We start from the raw sequence: 17,078 nt of genomic DNA, 5'->3' as shown, positions 1-17,078 counted from the left end.
TTTAAAATTATTGCAACACAGTATGTAGCACATGTACAAATATAAAAATCAAATTAAATAATGCAACTATCCCACAAACAGTGGTGAAGACTGTGCAGTAAAGACCCCCTTCTGCCTGCTCAATAGGCTATGCAAATGAGATGTTAATAACACAAATGTAAACTATAGGGCAGAACTCTCTGAAAACTTTGAAATCCTTTTACATTTAGTATTTTGAATAAGAACTTGAAATATTACAAAGAAAATTGAAAACTGTTATTAAATGCATTAAATGTAATTGTATTTACAAGAAATAAAAATTAATTTTGATTGAAAATCTAAAAATTACCAAGTGCGGAAAAAAGATAATAATCTATTTTTGTGGGGGGGGGGGGAACCTATCAACATGGATGAAAATAAAAAAAAAAAAAAAAAAAAAAAAAAAAAACAGCAAACAACTAATTAAATAAGAATTATAAGAAATTGAATTGTACATATAAAGGTTTCTTCTTCTTTTTTTTTTAACGTACACAAAAAATCATTTTCAGTAATAAACATTCATTTAAAACAAAAGCTGAAAGATCTTTTATAGAAAGTATTAGTCTTACTTCAAGAGTTTCTTCTAATCGGTAACCATCTGCTCGGCGCAAATAATTATGAACTTGATTTAAATCATACTGGCACATTAAATCAATGTATGTTTCAACTACAAGAGGATCAACAATAGGAGTATCTTTATTAGACAATGGCGATATAGAACCAAGATCTCTGAAACACAAAAATTACGATATTGTTACCTTATGCAAGGCAACAAAGATTCAAGAGACAGCACAGTATAAATTATATATTAAAAGAAACACTGTATAATAATAAAATGAAGTCATACTTATTGCTAAACAAGCCTTGAAGAAACTGATACAAAATTTCAGGAGAATCCTGAAATAAAGGACATTTAATTGAAAAAAAATTATTAAAAACTACAGCAACAATAAAAAATAAAATACTTTTGTCAATACCTACTTTTAATGCAGTTACCACACTTAACAACTGATTAGGGAAAAACTCCAGCAGAATTTGAGATGTTCGTCTGTTGTCAATATCTACAAGTTGCTGTAGGTAAAAAAGGGTAAAAACATTCAAGCATTGTAAAGATACAAATTACATAGAATTTCACAAACTGCTAATTTTTTAAGTGTAATATGTAGTTACTATGCTAGTAAATTATATAATTATATAATTACATATACTACTGTAATTATATAATTAAATTTACATATAAGCAAATATTACTACAGTACAAAGTCCAAGATCTTAACTCATTGGAACTTCAGGGATTTTCCAGATTTCAGTTTAAATGTAGCAAGATGAGATGCATAAAATTAAAAACCTGAAATAGTTCTGTATGAAAAATAAAGAAGCATTTATGAATGTCAGGGAATCAAAATAAAAATTTAAAAAAAAAAAAAAAAAGAGCCTTAATGTTTATTTGTTTGCTTATTAAAGATTGCTTTTGATGTAAGCTGTTTTTAGTTGCTTCATTTTTTGTGCTAATACTTTCTCTTTAATAGGTATTTCTTTTTCAGCTACAAAGCTTTGTAATTACCATCAAGAGAATTTCCACTATATTCTCAATGGAAATTCTCTTGTTCTTAGCAACCTCTCTGTCCCTTTCCTCAATGTTGGTAGCAACATTTTTCTGGATTTGGAAACATGCTACAGATTTCGCCATCCATTATATGATTGATCATTGGGGCATTGCCATCACAATGGAATAATTATGTTAAGCATCTTCATTCATTACCACTTCTGCACATTTCTTTATAAATTCCATTAATTGGAAAACTTAGCTTTTTGTTTTGCACTATCAGAAAGCCTTCAAATTTGCAGCTATCATCACAAAACTTAGTGAGAATCCACTAGTATGCTATTGGCGATGTATCACAAGACTGGTAACTAACATGTTGATCTGCTAAAATTTATCTTGTTGTTATCGTGCCCCCAAAAAATTAAGCTTGAATTACATTAGTTTTGCTACTTATTATACTATCTATTTCCCACACATGCTTAAGATTTATTTGAGTCATGATGGAATTAATTGCCATATATTTTTAAAGCAGTACTTCTTGGTTATGCATCTGCCATGCATTTTGGTAGGCTTTTAAGAGTAAACAATTTCTAGTTGTAAGAATGTATCATAGTAAGAGATTGCAGGTTCATCATCCTGTAGAGATGTAAGTTAATACAGGGATAAAGATCATACACCTAAACATGCATTCACAGTTTGGGACAGATAATAGCCAACAGATCATAAAAGCATGGCAGGTGCCTGGAAAAGTATCCTTAAGGTTTATTGGAACAACAAATGAGTTACTTTTAATTCAAACCACACTAAATGGCCTGTGGGTATCATTTACAAAATCTATTTTTAGAAATTTCAGTTAAACTTCTCCTTGTCAACATACTTTACACGTCATAAGTTCATAACAGTTAGTTGGCTTAAGTTTGTAACTATGGTCAAGCGTAATGTTAGCATAAAAGGTTACCATGCTGTTTAGTATTCAGTTACTCCTATTTAAAACAAAAATTGTTCTGTGAATCAATAGTCATGTGGTAATAAAAACAAAAAATAATTAAAAATAATTTGCCAGATTGGCATAAGGGTTATATTATATTCAGTAGATATGAAATCAGTGATAAACTTTGATTGTTTTGACTTAAGATGCACACCAAGCGGTTAGGTGTGATGTGGCTAAATTTACTGATCACAAGTATTTATGCTAATAAATGATTGTGTTTCTTCAACATAGAGATATTGTTGCTGTTATTAAATATGGCTTTATTGGAAAGATCAATTCAAACATATAAAACAGCTCAAGTATCACACAAGAACAAAGATAAATAATAAAAATGAGCAAACATTTATAAAGTAAGAATAAATGAGCATGGGAACATGGGAGACCCATGCTCATTTATTCCTAAATTCATGCTCATTAATTAGTGCCAAAGTGAAATTAAGAACCAGAACCCACCACATGCTTTACTATGAAATAATGTCTAGTGCATGTGTGAAGTATTAGGCATATTCTACTCTCTACTCTCAGAATCTAATTCTTTCTCCCTTTCAGGAAAAAAAAAAAAATAAATAAAAAATAAAAAAATAAAAATAATAATAATAAAATAAAATAAAATTAAAAAAAAAAACTTGCTAGTGATCAAGAGATACAGATGACCTGTGCTGTATAAACTTATTAACAACAGCAGAACATGAATTATATTAATCGTTTAATAGTTAAATGCATTTTACAAAAGTAACTTTTACATTTTCAAAAGCAAAATTATTTCCTTCCTGAAATTCTAAAGCTGTGACATACCTCAATACTTTGAATAATTCTTGTTTCAAGAGCTTTTTTTTCTTCTGCAGTACGTTTTGGATGATTAAGTATTTTTTCAATGAAGTAGAAAACTTGTAACTGAAAGATAAAGATTAACAAATATATTTTTTAAAATAGAACATTAAATTATAAATTGCATTAAATTCTGCTGACAGTAGGAACTAAGATCCCCCCCCCAAATGCAATATATAAGCATACAAAATGAATATACCAGATTTCTGCACAGTTTTAAATACCAAATTTAAATCTGTTCTTTGGAATTATGTAGCAAATGTTATCAAATCATGAAAATAATTTGAATATAACTATCATATTAGCATGTCATAGTTTCATATATTTCAAATTTGATTTACAAATTACAACAAGAAATAAAATCATTTATTTGGTAAAAATATATCTAAATCATTTATAATTTTAGTTGATGCCTTTAACAAGGTTTCATATGGTGTTCATTTCAACATTCACTCAAATATACCAGTTTTATGCACAGTTTAAATAACAAATTTAAATTTGTTTCTATGATTTATATAACAAATGAAAATAATATGAATATAGAATATTATAAAGCTAGTTTTATAAATTTCATATCTGTTTCAAAAATTAGTGCAAAAAATTAAATCATATATTTCATCAAAAAGTAATTTAAAATTATATATAAAAGATGTAATTTTAGTTGAAGCCTTTAATAAGGTTCCATTTCTTTTTCATTCACATGCATAAAATTTTAATTGTTAGTTTATTACATGATCTAAATTAGATAAAGCGAATTTTTCTTTCAGGTCTTGTTTTCTTGTTACTTAGCAACATGGGAAACAAATTTAGGTAAATAGTTAAAATAAAAATATTTATGTCTCATTTTAATGATATTAAGGAAACAATAATAACAGTTTCATAAACGAAAAATTTCGTTTAAGTTTTCATTAACAAAGAAAATTATTTTAACAAGAAATATCATATTAAAAATGGTACATTCTGTTAAACACCTGTCTGTTCTTTAGCTCCTGTGAAAGATAAGCCAAACACATGGTTTTTTAATTATAAACAATTTCTAGTAATAAAGATAGTTTATAGAAGGCAATATATTTATTTCTAGTTACAGTTGTTGTGTCTTGGTGTGTGTTTGGCTTCTTTCAAAAGTGCCAAAAAGCAAGGCAGAGGCATAATGGAAAAGTACCTTAAAAATATATTAATACTTAAACAAACATTTAAAAATTATTAATCACATGCTGAAAAAATACTTTCCCCTAAAATATTTCGGGATAATAAAATTCCTTCAAAACTGAATATTAAATAGTACCATAATAATAATGTACATTATGCAATATTAATGGTTACTACAGATTGTTGTTGATTAACGCAAACCTTCCTTGATGGATCTTGAAGATAACACTCAAGAATTTTGTCATACTGCTGATGTTTTTCATAAAGATGTTCACATACACGATAGCTGTAAAATATGACAGAATATAATCACTTTGTAGAAGTGAATGGTTTTACACGAATTGTTAAATATTATAGCAAAAATAAACATTTTTAAGAATTAAGATTTAGCACTTCTAAATACCTAAATTGGTAAATAATATTTTCTAAAATATATAAAACATAACTTCCTTTGTTATAGATAAACTGCTCATTCTATCAAATTAGCATAAAATTTTTCTGCAGCTACCATTACTGCTCCATAATTTCGATTTAAAAATATAAAAATGTATTTCTTAAAAAATTAAACTTAGTCTGACTTTAATATTCAAGAAAATATTTTTAAGGCTGATTTTTAGAAAATATATACATAAGATTAAAAAAATCATGAATAAAAAAGTATTTCTCTAAAAACAAAGAGTTACAATAAGATAATAAAAGTATGAAATAAGAAAGTAAATAGAGCAATAAAATATTATTTGGAGGGGAAGAGGAAAGAATAAGAAACTCTAAACTTTCATTTAGCAATCAAAGCCTTATAAATAAAAAAAAACAAGAAGAAAAATTTTAAAGAACATAAAAAAGCAATTTTTATTTCTTTTGCTTATTTTAGATTAATATAAAAAACTATAACTATAACTTACAATTTTGCTCTTTCTGCAAGTGCAAGCACTCTTTCTTCATTTACTTGTGCTAGACCACCAGCATGTAACAGTTCCATTAAAGCTTGCTGTCTTTCTTCTAAGCGAGTCTCATCACCTGGGTTTGTTAAGTGTTCTAAAACCTAGAAAAAATTTTAATATAAAGATAATAACTGATCTTTATCATATCAACTCACAAAATAATTTTCAAGATGAAAATAAACTTGCAATAAGTAAAATACTGTAATAACTTAAATGTGATGTAATTTACATGAAAAAGATGAAATTATATATAAATAAAAATGTAAAATTAATTTCTTTATGATTATTTACCTTAACACGGAATAAAATATTATAAACCTATCTAATACATAGTTGCATGCCTAATTAGAAATCGAATTTAAATACTATACAATTAAAATCAAGTTATTTTTTTAATAAATTTTCCTAAAGAATAAATACAAATGATAACTTACTTGCTCAAAGAGAAGTCGATTGACCATAATGCTGTTTTCTTGCTTTGCCATTTGTCTAGCAAGGAAAGTAAACAATGCTCCAATTTCAGTAGGCTGAAAAATGAACAAGTAATTACTATCACAGAGTCCCTTTGAACCTGGAAAGGCCAATATGATGGCCATTGTGTTTAAAGCTTTAAAAAAAAAAAAAAAAAAAAAAAAAATACTATGGCTATTGTGTTTGAAGCTTAAAGAGGCTCAGAATGGCCAACAAAACAGCCACAGTATTTTAAAGTTTAAAAAGAGGCCATGATCCATATATTGATCATGCCTTTTTCTTCTTTTCCTGTAATAAAGACAGCTAGGTAAATGGCAGTTTTCTTCACTGGAGGCTAAATTTCATTTCTCTCTCCTGGATTTGTGAGAAATGTTGTCATTCTGTTTTTTGCCCTTTTAGTTTAATTGGCAAAAGCAGCTTTATGCACAAGTGTGAATCCACTTTCACACAAAGAGTTTTGCTGCAAACAGAAAGTGATAAATCAAAAGTACGATAATGGAAGCTATAAAAAAATGGTCTATTAAAGCATCTAAAAGATTAGAAAATAGAATGAATTCACGCAAAAAAAAAAAAAAAAGTTTTAAAATGTCAAAATTCCATGTAAATATAATAAAAACTATTTGTTTTCCTTATAGATTCAAACAATTAAATGTTTATTTAAAAGGCCCTTTCCCAATTGTCCCATTGCTAATATTCATTTTGTGTATGGATTAGTGAAGACTGCACAGAAAGCAGGGTTTTCAAGTAAATATGCATAAACAAGAAAATAGTTTTTTTTAGCACTTTTTATAATTATTCATTGGATATGAATGAGTGATAGACTAAGAAAATAAAAGTGAATCAGGCATTTTTTTTTTTTTTTTTTTTTTGAAGGGGTGAGGTTGCTTACTCAATTTGTACTGACAGTGTCATGTACTTTGGAATCACAATGACAGTGGTAAAAGAAATCTCTTAGCCATGATGCATTTTGTTGCTTCACTTTTAAGAGTTTGAAATGTAGTATGATAGAAAACAGTAATGATTTGCCTAGATTTATATTTTTTTCCATTTTAGTCATAAGTGTTAAAAACACAATATTATTTAATAATAATAAATGCTACAGTAAAATAAAAGAATTATCCAAGAATAAAATTAAGACAAATGAAAAGTACCACTCATTGTGGATTGGTCTATTCTTTCTAGCTACACTACTGAAAAGAGGTTTCGAAATGTCTCATATTGGTACAGAAATTCATTAAGAATTCTCTTTCCTTTTCTGATCCTAAAAATAAAACCATAAATCGAAAACTGATTAAACATTAAGAAGGGGAATAAAACAATTCTTGATTTTTTACCTTGGATGTGTATCATATTCTCAGTTTTTTAAACTGATTTGTTTAATGATATATTTAAAATTATGAGCAAAGCCAACCTGGAGGTCTGGAGGAGATGCATGCAAACGTAGAATTTAACTGAAATAAAATGTTACTTTTTTAACAGTTTAACCAGTTTTTGCTTAATTTTATATACCAACCTCATGATTGTTTGACCACAACACTGAAACAACAGCAGAAATGTCCATTTTACCTGTTTATATCACTACTGTCTTTCACGGGGAAAGTCTTCCAAACCAAAATTGAACACTGCTTATATAAATAAATAAAGCTTTTGTATATACATATTTTTTTTTTATATATAAAATATACAACACATGATGGAAAAATAAAGAACAGCAGTTACCAAAAATCCTTCATTCTGAACCATTATTTTGAGAAGAATATCAACCACTCTTTGTTTCTGGGCTAGTCTACAACAAAAATAAAAACAACTATGAAAGACCAAATAAAATTATCATTAAGATCACAGAATATCCACTACTACTATTTTTTTTTCCTACTAAAATGGCTGAAATTCATCACCTATACCTTAAAAACAGCATTATTTTGGGGGAGAATATCATATAACTAAAATGAATTTTATCACATTTTGCAAATCAGTCATTCAAAAATGCATTGTAAATTTTGCACATCCAGTAGCAAATGTCATTTCATAACTCCATTATCTATTATTATATACTTAATTTTGAAGACAAACTAATTTAACATTAAATATATATTGATATACACGATTTTAAAGGCTTGATATATACATGTATCTCACATTTTCAAGTAACAGATTTTATTTAAAATTTTACATTTTTTTTACAAATTTTTAATTACCCAACTTCAGTGCAAAATTCCGGTTCCTCAAAAGCCTGAAAAGTAGAAATAAAGAATAAAGACATGCATTCAATTATATATTATTAAACATTAAAAAGAAGTGTTCAATAAAAAACGTATAAAAGTATGCAAACCTTTTAAAGCAGAAAATTACCCAAACAAACAAAGAACAGCTTGTATGACAGTAATAAAAAATGCTGATAACACCTAACACCCTCAAAAATTATATTTTACTTCAATGCTTGATTAATTTGTGTAAGGATTAGTATATTAGAGTTATTCCCCCCAAAAAAAGGGGGAAAGCAATGCAGAGATATGGTTTGTTTCACCAAACGGTTAAGCAACAAAACTATATTAAAATAAAGTAAATTTCTGAGAATTTGGAAGAACAACAGTCAAAATATACAATGTATTTTATAACTGAAGAGTAATTAAAACCTATTCTGACTGGACATGTCAGGGTAGATTAACAATCAAAATAATCAGCAGCTAGTCCCATTCTTATCTATCATTTCGACTAGAAAGCAAAAAGAATCTTTTCTCCAAAATAAATGAAAGAAATTACATTAATAAAATACAACTTTAAAAAGATGACATACTCATACTTTCCATAAGTACTTTATGAAAAAGGCAATTATAGTGAAGAAATAACATCCTGTGAGAAATATCAATGTGCTTTTTTTCCCCCTCCTATTTTGTACTTTATACTTTCAGTCTAATTTTAACTATCTAAATACAAAATACAGTACAAAGTCGGAGATCCAGACTCATCGGGACTTCGGTGATCCATGATTTAGGATTTTTCCAGATATTAGATCATCACTTTAAATCTACTAAGATGGCATAGAGAAATTATAAAATTAAAAATATGAAATCATGAGTTATGAAATAATGACGTATTTAAGATCTAAAGGGTATCAAAATTTACAAAAAAAATCTTAATATTTATTTTCTTTGTTAAATATTTCTTTCAATGTAAATTGTTTAAGTTGCTTCGTTTTTTGTGCTAATACTTTCTCTTGAATTTTATTGACAGATGTAATTTCTTGTTCAGTTACAAAGTTCTATTGTTCAAGTTCTGTAATTGCCGTGTTGAGAATCCTGATTAACTTATCAATCGAAATTTTTTCGTTTTCAATAAACTCTCCGTCACTTTCTTCACTATTGGTAGCGGTATTTTTTTGGATCTAGAGCCGTATTACATATTTCGCTATATGTTTGGGGCACTGTCAACACAATGAAAAACTTATGTTGCATAATCTTCATTTATTACCACTTCTCCACATTTCTTTACAAAATCCATCAATTGGAAAATTTCACCTTTGGTTTGCGATATTCGAAAACCTTCATATTCGTGGCTATCATCTTCATCAGCCTCACCATGAAATATAGCAGCTGGCCATAAATTATGCCAAGCATTTTTAAGGTGTCTGGATACACATCCTCCCATGATCTTGCAGTGCTCCACATAGCAGATTTTATGCTAAAATATTTTAAAAACTCTTGAATAGTCTTCATATTCAAGAAATTTAAAATGGACTTTAAAACTGCTACTTTATATTTGCATTTCAGCTCATGCACTAATCCAATATCCATAGGCTGAATGATGGATGAACAATTTAGAGAACAGTTGTCTATGATCAAGATGATTTTTGCATCATCAGCTAATCCAACCAAATTCAAATGTTGCCGGACCTCGGGAATAAAATGATTTTCAAACCAATCATTCATTAACACTTGTGTCATCCATGCTGTTTTATTTGCAAGATATATCACGAGAAAATTTTTAAGCTGTGTTCACACTGGTCCGTTAGGACAAAAAGCGTCAACGTGGGGAAAAAAAAACGCTTTCCATGCGTTTCAGTTCACACCAGTGCGACAAATTTCGCTTTAAAAGTTGTCATATGCTCGCACTACATGGCGCTTCCTATTGGAAACTTGGGGGGGGGGGATGTGGAATTTTTGTGTGGTATTAACAATTACATTTTAAAATTAAAATGGATTTAATTTCTGCTCGATTCAAACTTATTTTACTCCCTGCTTTACTTCCCATAAAATCAGCTACATACTAGCGAGCTTTGTGTAAGAGAAGCAGAATGCAGTGGTTTATATTATTATGTGAGAGATGACTGCAGTAAGGAGTTGCAAATAATTTAATTGAAGAAATGTGCTTGAATGAAACGAAATTTCTTTTAATTACCTTCAAATGACACCTCATCAACTCTGAATTTCTATTGCTCATTGAACTAACAAAAAGAAGAACACTACTTTTTTCACTAATTATCATAATAATTCACTAATTTATTCAAAAAAAGAAGACTAATTTTTTGTCAGAATATCACAGAAAAGTCTCATTTGGATGATAGGAATAGGATATCCCAGAAAAGATTTGTTGTATATATCAAACACTGTATATATAGGATTTAATTTATTTATGAATTTTGTTGAATGATAATTGAAAAATCCTAATTGCATGATTCTATTTTGGAGAGTATATTTTTCATGGGGTAGAATACCATAAATGTTTTTGCATGATGTATGAACTTCCCTTAAATGCTTCCTTAAATAAACTTCCCTTAATTGGTTTAAATAATGCAATAAAAAATTATATTTTGTTTAAATATATGTAGGATTTACAGCATTACTAAATTAAATATCACACTTAAAAAACGCAGTTATTTTTAAGTTAATGAACAACAGCAATTTTTTTAAATATTTTTGATACTGCCTTATGTACATATTTTTTACCTTAAATGCAACAGTAATTACTTCAATTAGTCATTCATATATTAATGAACAGCCACTATCTAAAGCTTTATTTTATACGGTCACTTTTATCTAAAACTTTTTGAAGTAATTGCCTTTTATATAATACTTCTTTTTCTGCATTAAAAATTGAATTCCACAATTAGCAAATTTGCTAATGCTCATGCAAAAGTTCTTTACATTAATGAAAAATTATCACAAGATTAAACCTGTCGAAAAGTGGTCATGCATACTAAGAAAAACAAACATGAAGCCCTTAAAATGCATAGAAGTATTCCATAAAATCAGCTACATACTAGCGAGCTTCTTTTCTGCATAAATAAAAGTTTTCTAAATTTTTTAAACAAATGGTTTACTCGTCACCACTCATTTAAAATTCATAACTCACTAAATTTTTTAATTAGATGAAACAGCAACTTAACACAGGGTTCATAGCCACACTTTAGTTAAAAATAAACACCTATAAGCACTTTTCAAGCACATTTTAAGAAAAAAAATAAGCACCTGTCTAATTACATTATACACAACTGCATAACCTTAAAAATTAGACTTGTAATTTAAAATATGAGAAATGCAGTATTTATTAAGAGAGAATAAGCATTACCTCAACCATGGAAAATAATTACTTTTTTTTAATTTTAATTAACAGTTCAATTTACAGAACTAGTTTACAATGAGAGAAAAAAAAAACTATGCAGAACTAAACTATATTACAAGATTTAATGATGAAATTTTGGTTCAAAATATAGAAAAAAATTAATAATAAGGCATATTTATTGTATTTGCTTGGAACCTAATAATAAATACAATTTATTTTTCCACTCATATTGATATTTAAATAATTTAAATCTAAATTCTGAACATTTTCTAAATTTTCATTGTATATCAGTTTTCCCTTAACAGATATTGCAAGCAAAGTAATTTAAGTAAAAAAGAAGAACATTTCTGAAATCAGAAGACAGAAATTAGCTTCATGCAGTCATCCTTTAACAGTAAAAGCTTAACTAACCTGCATACTTGGAAATTGGCGAATATTCGGACAGTCGAGCGTAACTTGAAAAAGAGGAGCAGACGGGGGGGGGGGGTAGACTGTAGCCGCTCTTTAGATTTTTTCCACTAAATAAATGCTTTTGACATTTTGATATGTGCATCATATAAAAATAAACCAATGGAACTGAAAAATGTTCTGCTTAGCAAGCACAATAAAACTCTTTTAAGTGTTCATAAACAAATCTCAGACAGAACATCAAAATTAATTATCTCTGCAAAATATCGCACACGTTATTGCGCAATACGTGCGCCGTAATTCTACCCTATGTGATATTACGCAATCAGAATCAACAGCTGCCGGTATTGGGAGAATAAAGAAGTAAATAACTGGGGGTTTTTCATTCTAATTTTCAACAGACGGCATTAAATTTCCCGAATAGAATCATTCTTCGCTTGGGTTGGTAGACCGCAGAACTTTTAGTCCTATTCAATCCAGATTGGAAAGTGACAAAAAAAAAGTCCATCACTTGTTTTGCAGCGAACTGCAATGGTTTCAATATTCGAGATTTTGCGGAGAAAGGGGAGAACCTCCCAATCTTCGTACTGTATAATGTATTGGCCAAAAAAATGAAATTATTTTGACTATTCGATTACTTTCCCTTTATTTAAGCCATTCCGAATATTATTCTTTAGAAAGCTAATCTGTGTTAAAACACAACCATTTTTAGAAGTTTACTATACTTCAGCAGTTACTGCAACTATGTTATTATAAACATTCATACATATGCTCATAATATAAGCATAACGATCATAATAAATACGAATATGAACTGACCAAGCGGAACGAGAATGCAAATTATTAAGATCTTGATAGAAATTCAAGCGTGTGTAATATTTGGGTGGGAGGAAAAGAATGCCAAACGTAACGGAATTCTACTGCTTTCGCAATTCTTTGACCAATAGAACGATGGGCACCTGTCTGTACTCTTCGTGCACACCAAAGGTTATGTTAATGCAGAGAAAGGGGGAAAAGCTATTTCCGAGAGTATGATTCACCATTTGACATTCCATATTAAGAAGAAAAGTTGTTTATTTAGTTTCGGCTTTGGTACCAGGAAAAATAGCGTGTTCATTAAAAAAAGCACTAAAAGCAAAAAATAAGCACTAAAAACAAAAAAATAAGAGCTTTAAAGAAAAAGTAAGCACCTATAAGGGCCTTTATATTTTATTTTAAAATATAAGGACTTATAAGCACTTAGAAGGACTGCTACGAACCCTGTTAACAGCAGCAAACAGCAACTAATACCAGTATTGCTTTTGCTAGTCTTGTGTCAGCTGAAATAGAATCAGATCATAGTAGTCAGATCTTCTTATGAATTATACCAAAGGCTTATTTTAAAAAAAAGGATAACGCACACAATGCCAAGCGAAAATTAGGTTTATAAGAATGCTGAATGAAATGAAATGAAAAATAAGTGCAAGCTTCTTGTGTCCCCTCCTCCCGAAAAAAATTGCGGTAGGTTAAAAAAAAAGTATATTCGTACCATCAATCAAAGGTAGGAAAAAGCAAGGCCTGAACCCGCAATACATGTCCCTAGTAAAAGCTGAATTTTTTTACTTGAGTGTGTTACCTCCGTGCTAAGGTATCTTCCGGGTAAGCATAGTTTTCACACTTCACATTCAGCAAACTGAAGAAGCACCTGGGCTACTCTGAAGGTAGCCATAAAATTTTCTGTAAACATTTTTTTAATATCAATTCCATTATAACACCCTTCTGGTGATGAATCCAAAATCTTTAACTCAAGAAGCCAATGTTTTATCTACTAGGCAACAAGAGCAACCTTATACTGATGTAGATATATTTTAAGAAAAATTCAAAATCTGGGATTTCGAAATCCATCACTATTTTCTCGCAACAATCTGCTGCTTTAGATTATTCTGTAAAAATTATCAACCATATATCATTTATAGTTGATATTAAGGTTTATTACTGCTAATAAACTTGAGAATTTTCCTTTAAATAGTTTATAAAGCTATTTATTCTATTAGCATATGCATTTTTTTTTATTTAACATGAAATTTTTATTAATATTAGTTTATTTGTCCTTTTTTTTTTTCATCAAGAAGAATTTTTGAAAGTGCAATAATTAAAAATCATGGCATAAATTGGACGTTTAAAACAAGATGCCTGAAACTGACGCATTAAGCGTCAAAAAGTTGAAGTTAAGTCAACTTGCACAGTCTATGGTATGGCCATCTGGCAAATGCCGCCTCTGAACTCGCTTCTGATTGGTATCCTTACGTGCGGACGCATAACCGTGTTGGTGTGAACGCAGCTTTACTCCTTTAAATACTCAAGGTCTTGCATTTTTCTGATTAAGAAATGTTTATGCTTGTGTGTTCATGCAGCATTTGCACTTGCTAAAATTGTTAGCCTCAATATGGAATCTTTGAAACCAGCTGGAGCCTTTTCTGCATAGTTTGCCAAGGTATTTCTTACATATTTCCAGAAAAGACCAATTTTATCAGCACCATAAATTTGTTTTGAAGATAGCTTTTCACTGTTAGTGAGTTCAATAAATTCATCTGCAAACAGTTCAGCAGCTTCAGTATCAGCTGACAGTATAAGCTGTCATGAGATTGGCGACGAAGACAAGATGGTCCATTAAATTTTGTCTTGCTTCTATCACACACTGAGACAATTAAGCATGAATTCTATTATTTTAGCTATTTATTATACTTACGTCTATTTCTTGCACATGCTTAAGGCTTTTGCGAGTGCTGAATAAGTAAATTCCCACATATATTAAGGCTTTTTGAGGGTGAGCGCTAGATATCTTAATGCAAGATGCAGTCCCTGCGGGTCCTAAATTCTCCTACCAAGTGCCACCTCAAGTTCTAAATTTTTGCCGCCCCTAAATTTTGTGTCCTAGTACTTTCCCGAAATTCCAAAAATTTTGCCATTCTCTTAATTTTGTTGTTTGATGCTTCTCTAAATTCCACGAATTTTATCTTCCCTAAATTCCCGGTCCGGTGTGGCCATATGAACTCTTTTGTCAATTCTAGTTTCTGTGAATAACAAATCAGTTATTCTTAACTCAAATAGCACTAAATATAAGCTTTTGGTCTATGAGGGTCATTAACAAAATCTATTTTTTGCATATGGAGAGAAATTTTTGTTAAATGTTTTCCTTGTCAACATTTCTTAGCATATTTAACATGAATCTGTAATCATTGCCAAGCGTAATGTCAACAGAAAAGGTTACCATACTATTTGTTATTAAATTACTAATGTAAAAATAATTGTGTAGGAATCGCTGCATGAGTCATTACTCAAAATGTCATGAGCTGATAAACATGCAGTGATGAAAGCTAAACATAATAAATAATGATTTGCTAAGTTGGCATAAGGGGTATAAAATATTAGTTGGTGTAAAATCAATGATGTTTCTATGTAGAATGTTTTCATTTAAGATGTATACCAAGCAGGAGTCAAATTATTAGCACACAAATTATGCTTAATGATTGTTTCTTCAATTATGAGGTATTTTATTTAGTGCCCAAGTAAAGTTAAGAATTGGGACTCTCTGCATGTTTTATTATTGGGGGGGGATCAAATGCACATGCATAAAGCATACAAAAAAAAAAAATACATATAAGTTGGTGGCCTGTGAGGTCCGGATTTTAGATCATTCTGGATCTCGTACTGTGTACTGTACATACTGAAAATAAATTTTACCTTCCTTTTTCTAATAGTGTCCTCTGTTTTTATTGGAAAGGTTTTACATTTCAAAAATTATATTTGATAAGCCCTGAACGAAAATAATCAGACACATACAATGCTATATAAAAATTCTAAAGCCACTTATCCCCCCCCTAAGTTTCAGTTTCTAAAAGCATTATTGACCTTAGGTTTGCATTATAGGCATCATAAAACTGAAGAATTAAAAATAGCTGACATAATTTTCATAAATAATACAAAGCTTTCAAAATACATGACATCATTTTCATAAGCAATAGAATGAAAATTATAGTATTAAGCCATCATTCCAATTTCAGAAGAATTTCAAATATTCATTACAAACTAATGAATGCATACTGACTATGAAATCAGAAGATTTGTTAAGAATCTTTATAAAATTTTTGCAAAATTTACCAACTTGAACTCACCAATGCTAAAACATTTAAAAATTCTCTTGTATCAAAATGAAGTAGAGTTTTCAAATATGGATATATTTCAGTATCTGTTGTAAAAAAGTACAAGTTAGTAATCATGTAAAATATATATGAAGAATTAATTTCAAAACATGTCACACATAATTTTCAGATTTATATTCAGTCATGGCTCATTATATTAGGAAAAACTAAGCACTTAAATGTCTACAATTTTAATCTATATATTATGCAAACATACAGATGGAGGACAAAATAATGCAAACACCTGCGAAAAAGTATTATATATTTCACACCTGCAGTACAGCCGCGCCACCTGCAACAAAAGTCTGCCACCTAGTGAGCGTGAAGAGGAAGGTATCAGTCTCTCAACAGCAGTCACCTACGTTGCATGCTTTGATCAAACTGTCTGTGAGAAGTTGAAATGTCAGACCTGTCAGAGTTTCAAAGAGGGATGATACTTGGAGCGCGTTTAAGTGAAGCATCGGTTATGGAAACAGCAAACCTTGTGTGGTGTGCAAGAAGTATGGTATCAGCCATTATGACAGCATACACGAAAGAGGGTAAGACGATGTCTTCAAAGCACAACAGTGGCCGAAAGTCAAAGCTGGCTGATAGGGATAGACGGGCCTTGAAGCACATAGTAGCCCAAAAGCACAAGCAATTGTTATCCGAGATAACATCTGAAATGAACAGTCATTTCCAGGACCCCATTTCAACAAAAACTGTCAAAAGGGAACTTCATGCTGCGAACATTTATGGCAGAGTGGCAATGCATAAACCCTTGGTGACAGCAACTAATGCTTTCAAGCGACGCGAGTGGTGCAGAGATCATAAAGGCTGATCCCCACAGCAGTGGCGACAGGTAATATGATCAAATGAATCATCATTCCCCCCATTTCAGATGACCAGAAGCGTTTATGTCTGGAGAACGTCCAAAGAAGCGTTTCATCCTGACTGCCTCTTGCTGGCTGTGAAGCATGGGGGTGGCGCCATTATGGTATGGG

At 29.9% G+C, this 17,078-nt stretch overlaps 1 protein-coding gene across 1 annotated transcript in view; it reads right to left on the bottom strand.

Moving 5' to 3' along the window:
* The window catches only part of Vps8 (vacuolar protein sorting 8), a 155,212-nt gene that overhangs the window by 44,625 nt on the left and 93,509 nt on the right, over nucleotides 1-17,078 (bottom strand). Inside the window, exons 23-32 of the mRNA XM_085810815.1 lie at nucleotides 16,069-16,142; nucleotides 8,143-8,177; nucleotides 7,664-7,730; nucleotides 5,908-6,000; nucleotides 5,435-5,574; nucleotides 4,734-4,818; nucleotides 3,351-3,449; nucleotides 1,000-1,089; nucleotides 866-915; nucleotides 588-747 (exon numbers count right to left, since the gene is read on the bottom strand). Coding sequence (XP_085666941.1) covers nucleotides 588-747; nucleotides 866-915; nucleotides 1,000-1,089; nucleotides 3,351-3,449; nucleotides 4,734-4,818; nucleotides 5,435-5,574; nucleotides 5,908-6,000; nucleotides 7,664-7,730; nucleotides 8,143-8,177; nucleotides 16,069-16,142 — 893 coding nt within the window. The remainder of the gene's footprint in view (nucleotides 1-587; nucleotides 748-865; nucleotides 916-999; nucleotides 1,090-3,350; nucleotides 3,450-4,733; nucleotides 4,819-5,434; nucleotides 5,575-5,907; nucleotides 6,001-7,663; nucleotides 7,731-8,142; nucleotides 8,178-16,068; nucleotides 16,143-17,078) is intronic.

Source organism: Stegodyphus dumicola, chromosome 2 (genome assembly GCF_044657685.1).
Source record: "Stegodyphus dumicola isolate Sdum_Otavi_A_Nest chromosome 2, ASM4465768v1".
In the NCBI taxonomy this organism is placed as follows: domain Eukaryota; kingdom Metazoa; phylum Arthropoda; class Arachnida; order Araneae; family Eresidae; genus Stegodyphus; species Stegodyphus dumicola.
This window is presented reverse-complemented; position numbering and strand designations above follow the sequence as displayed.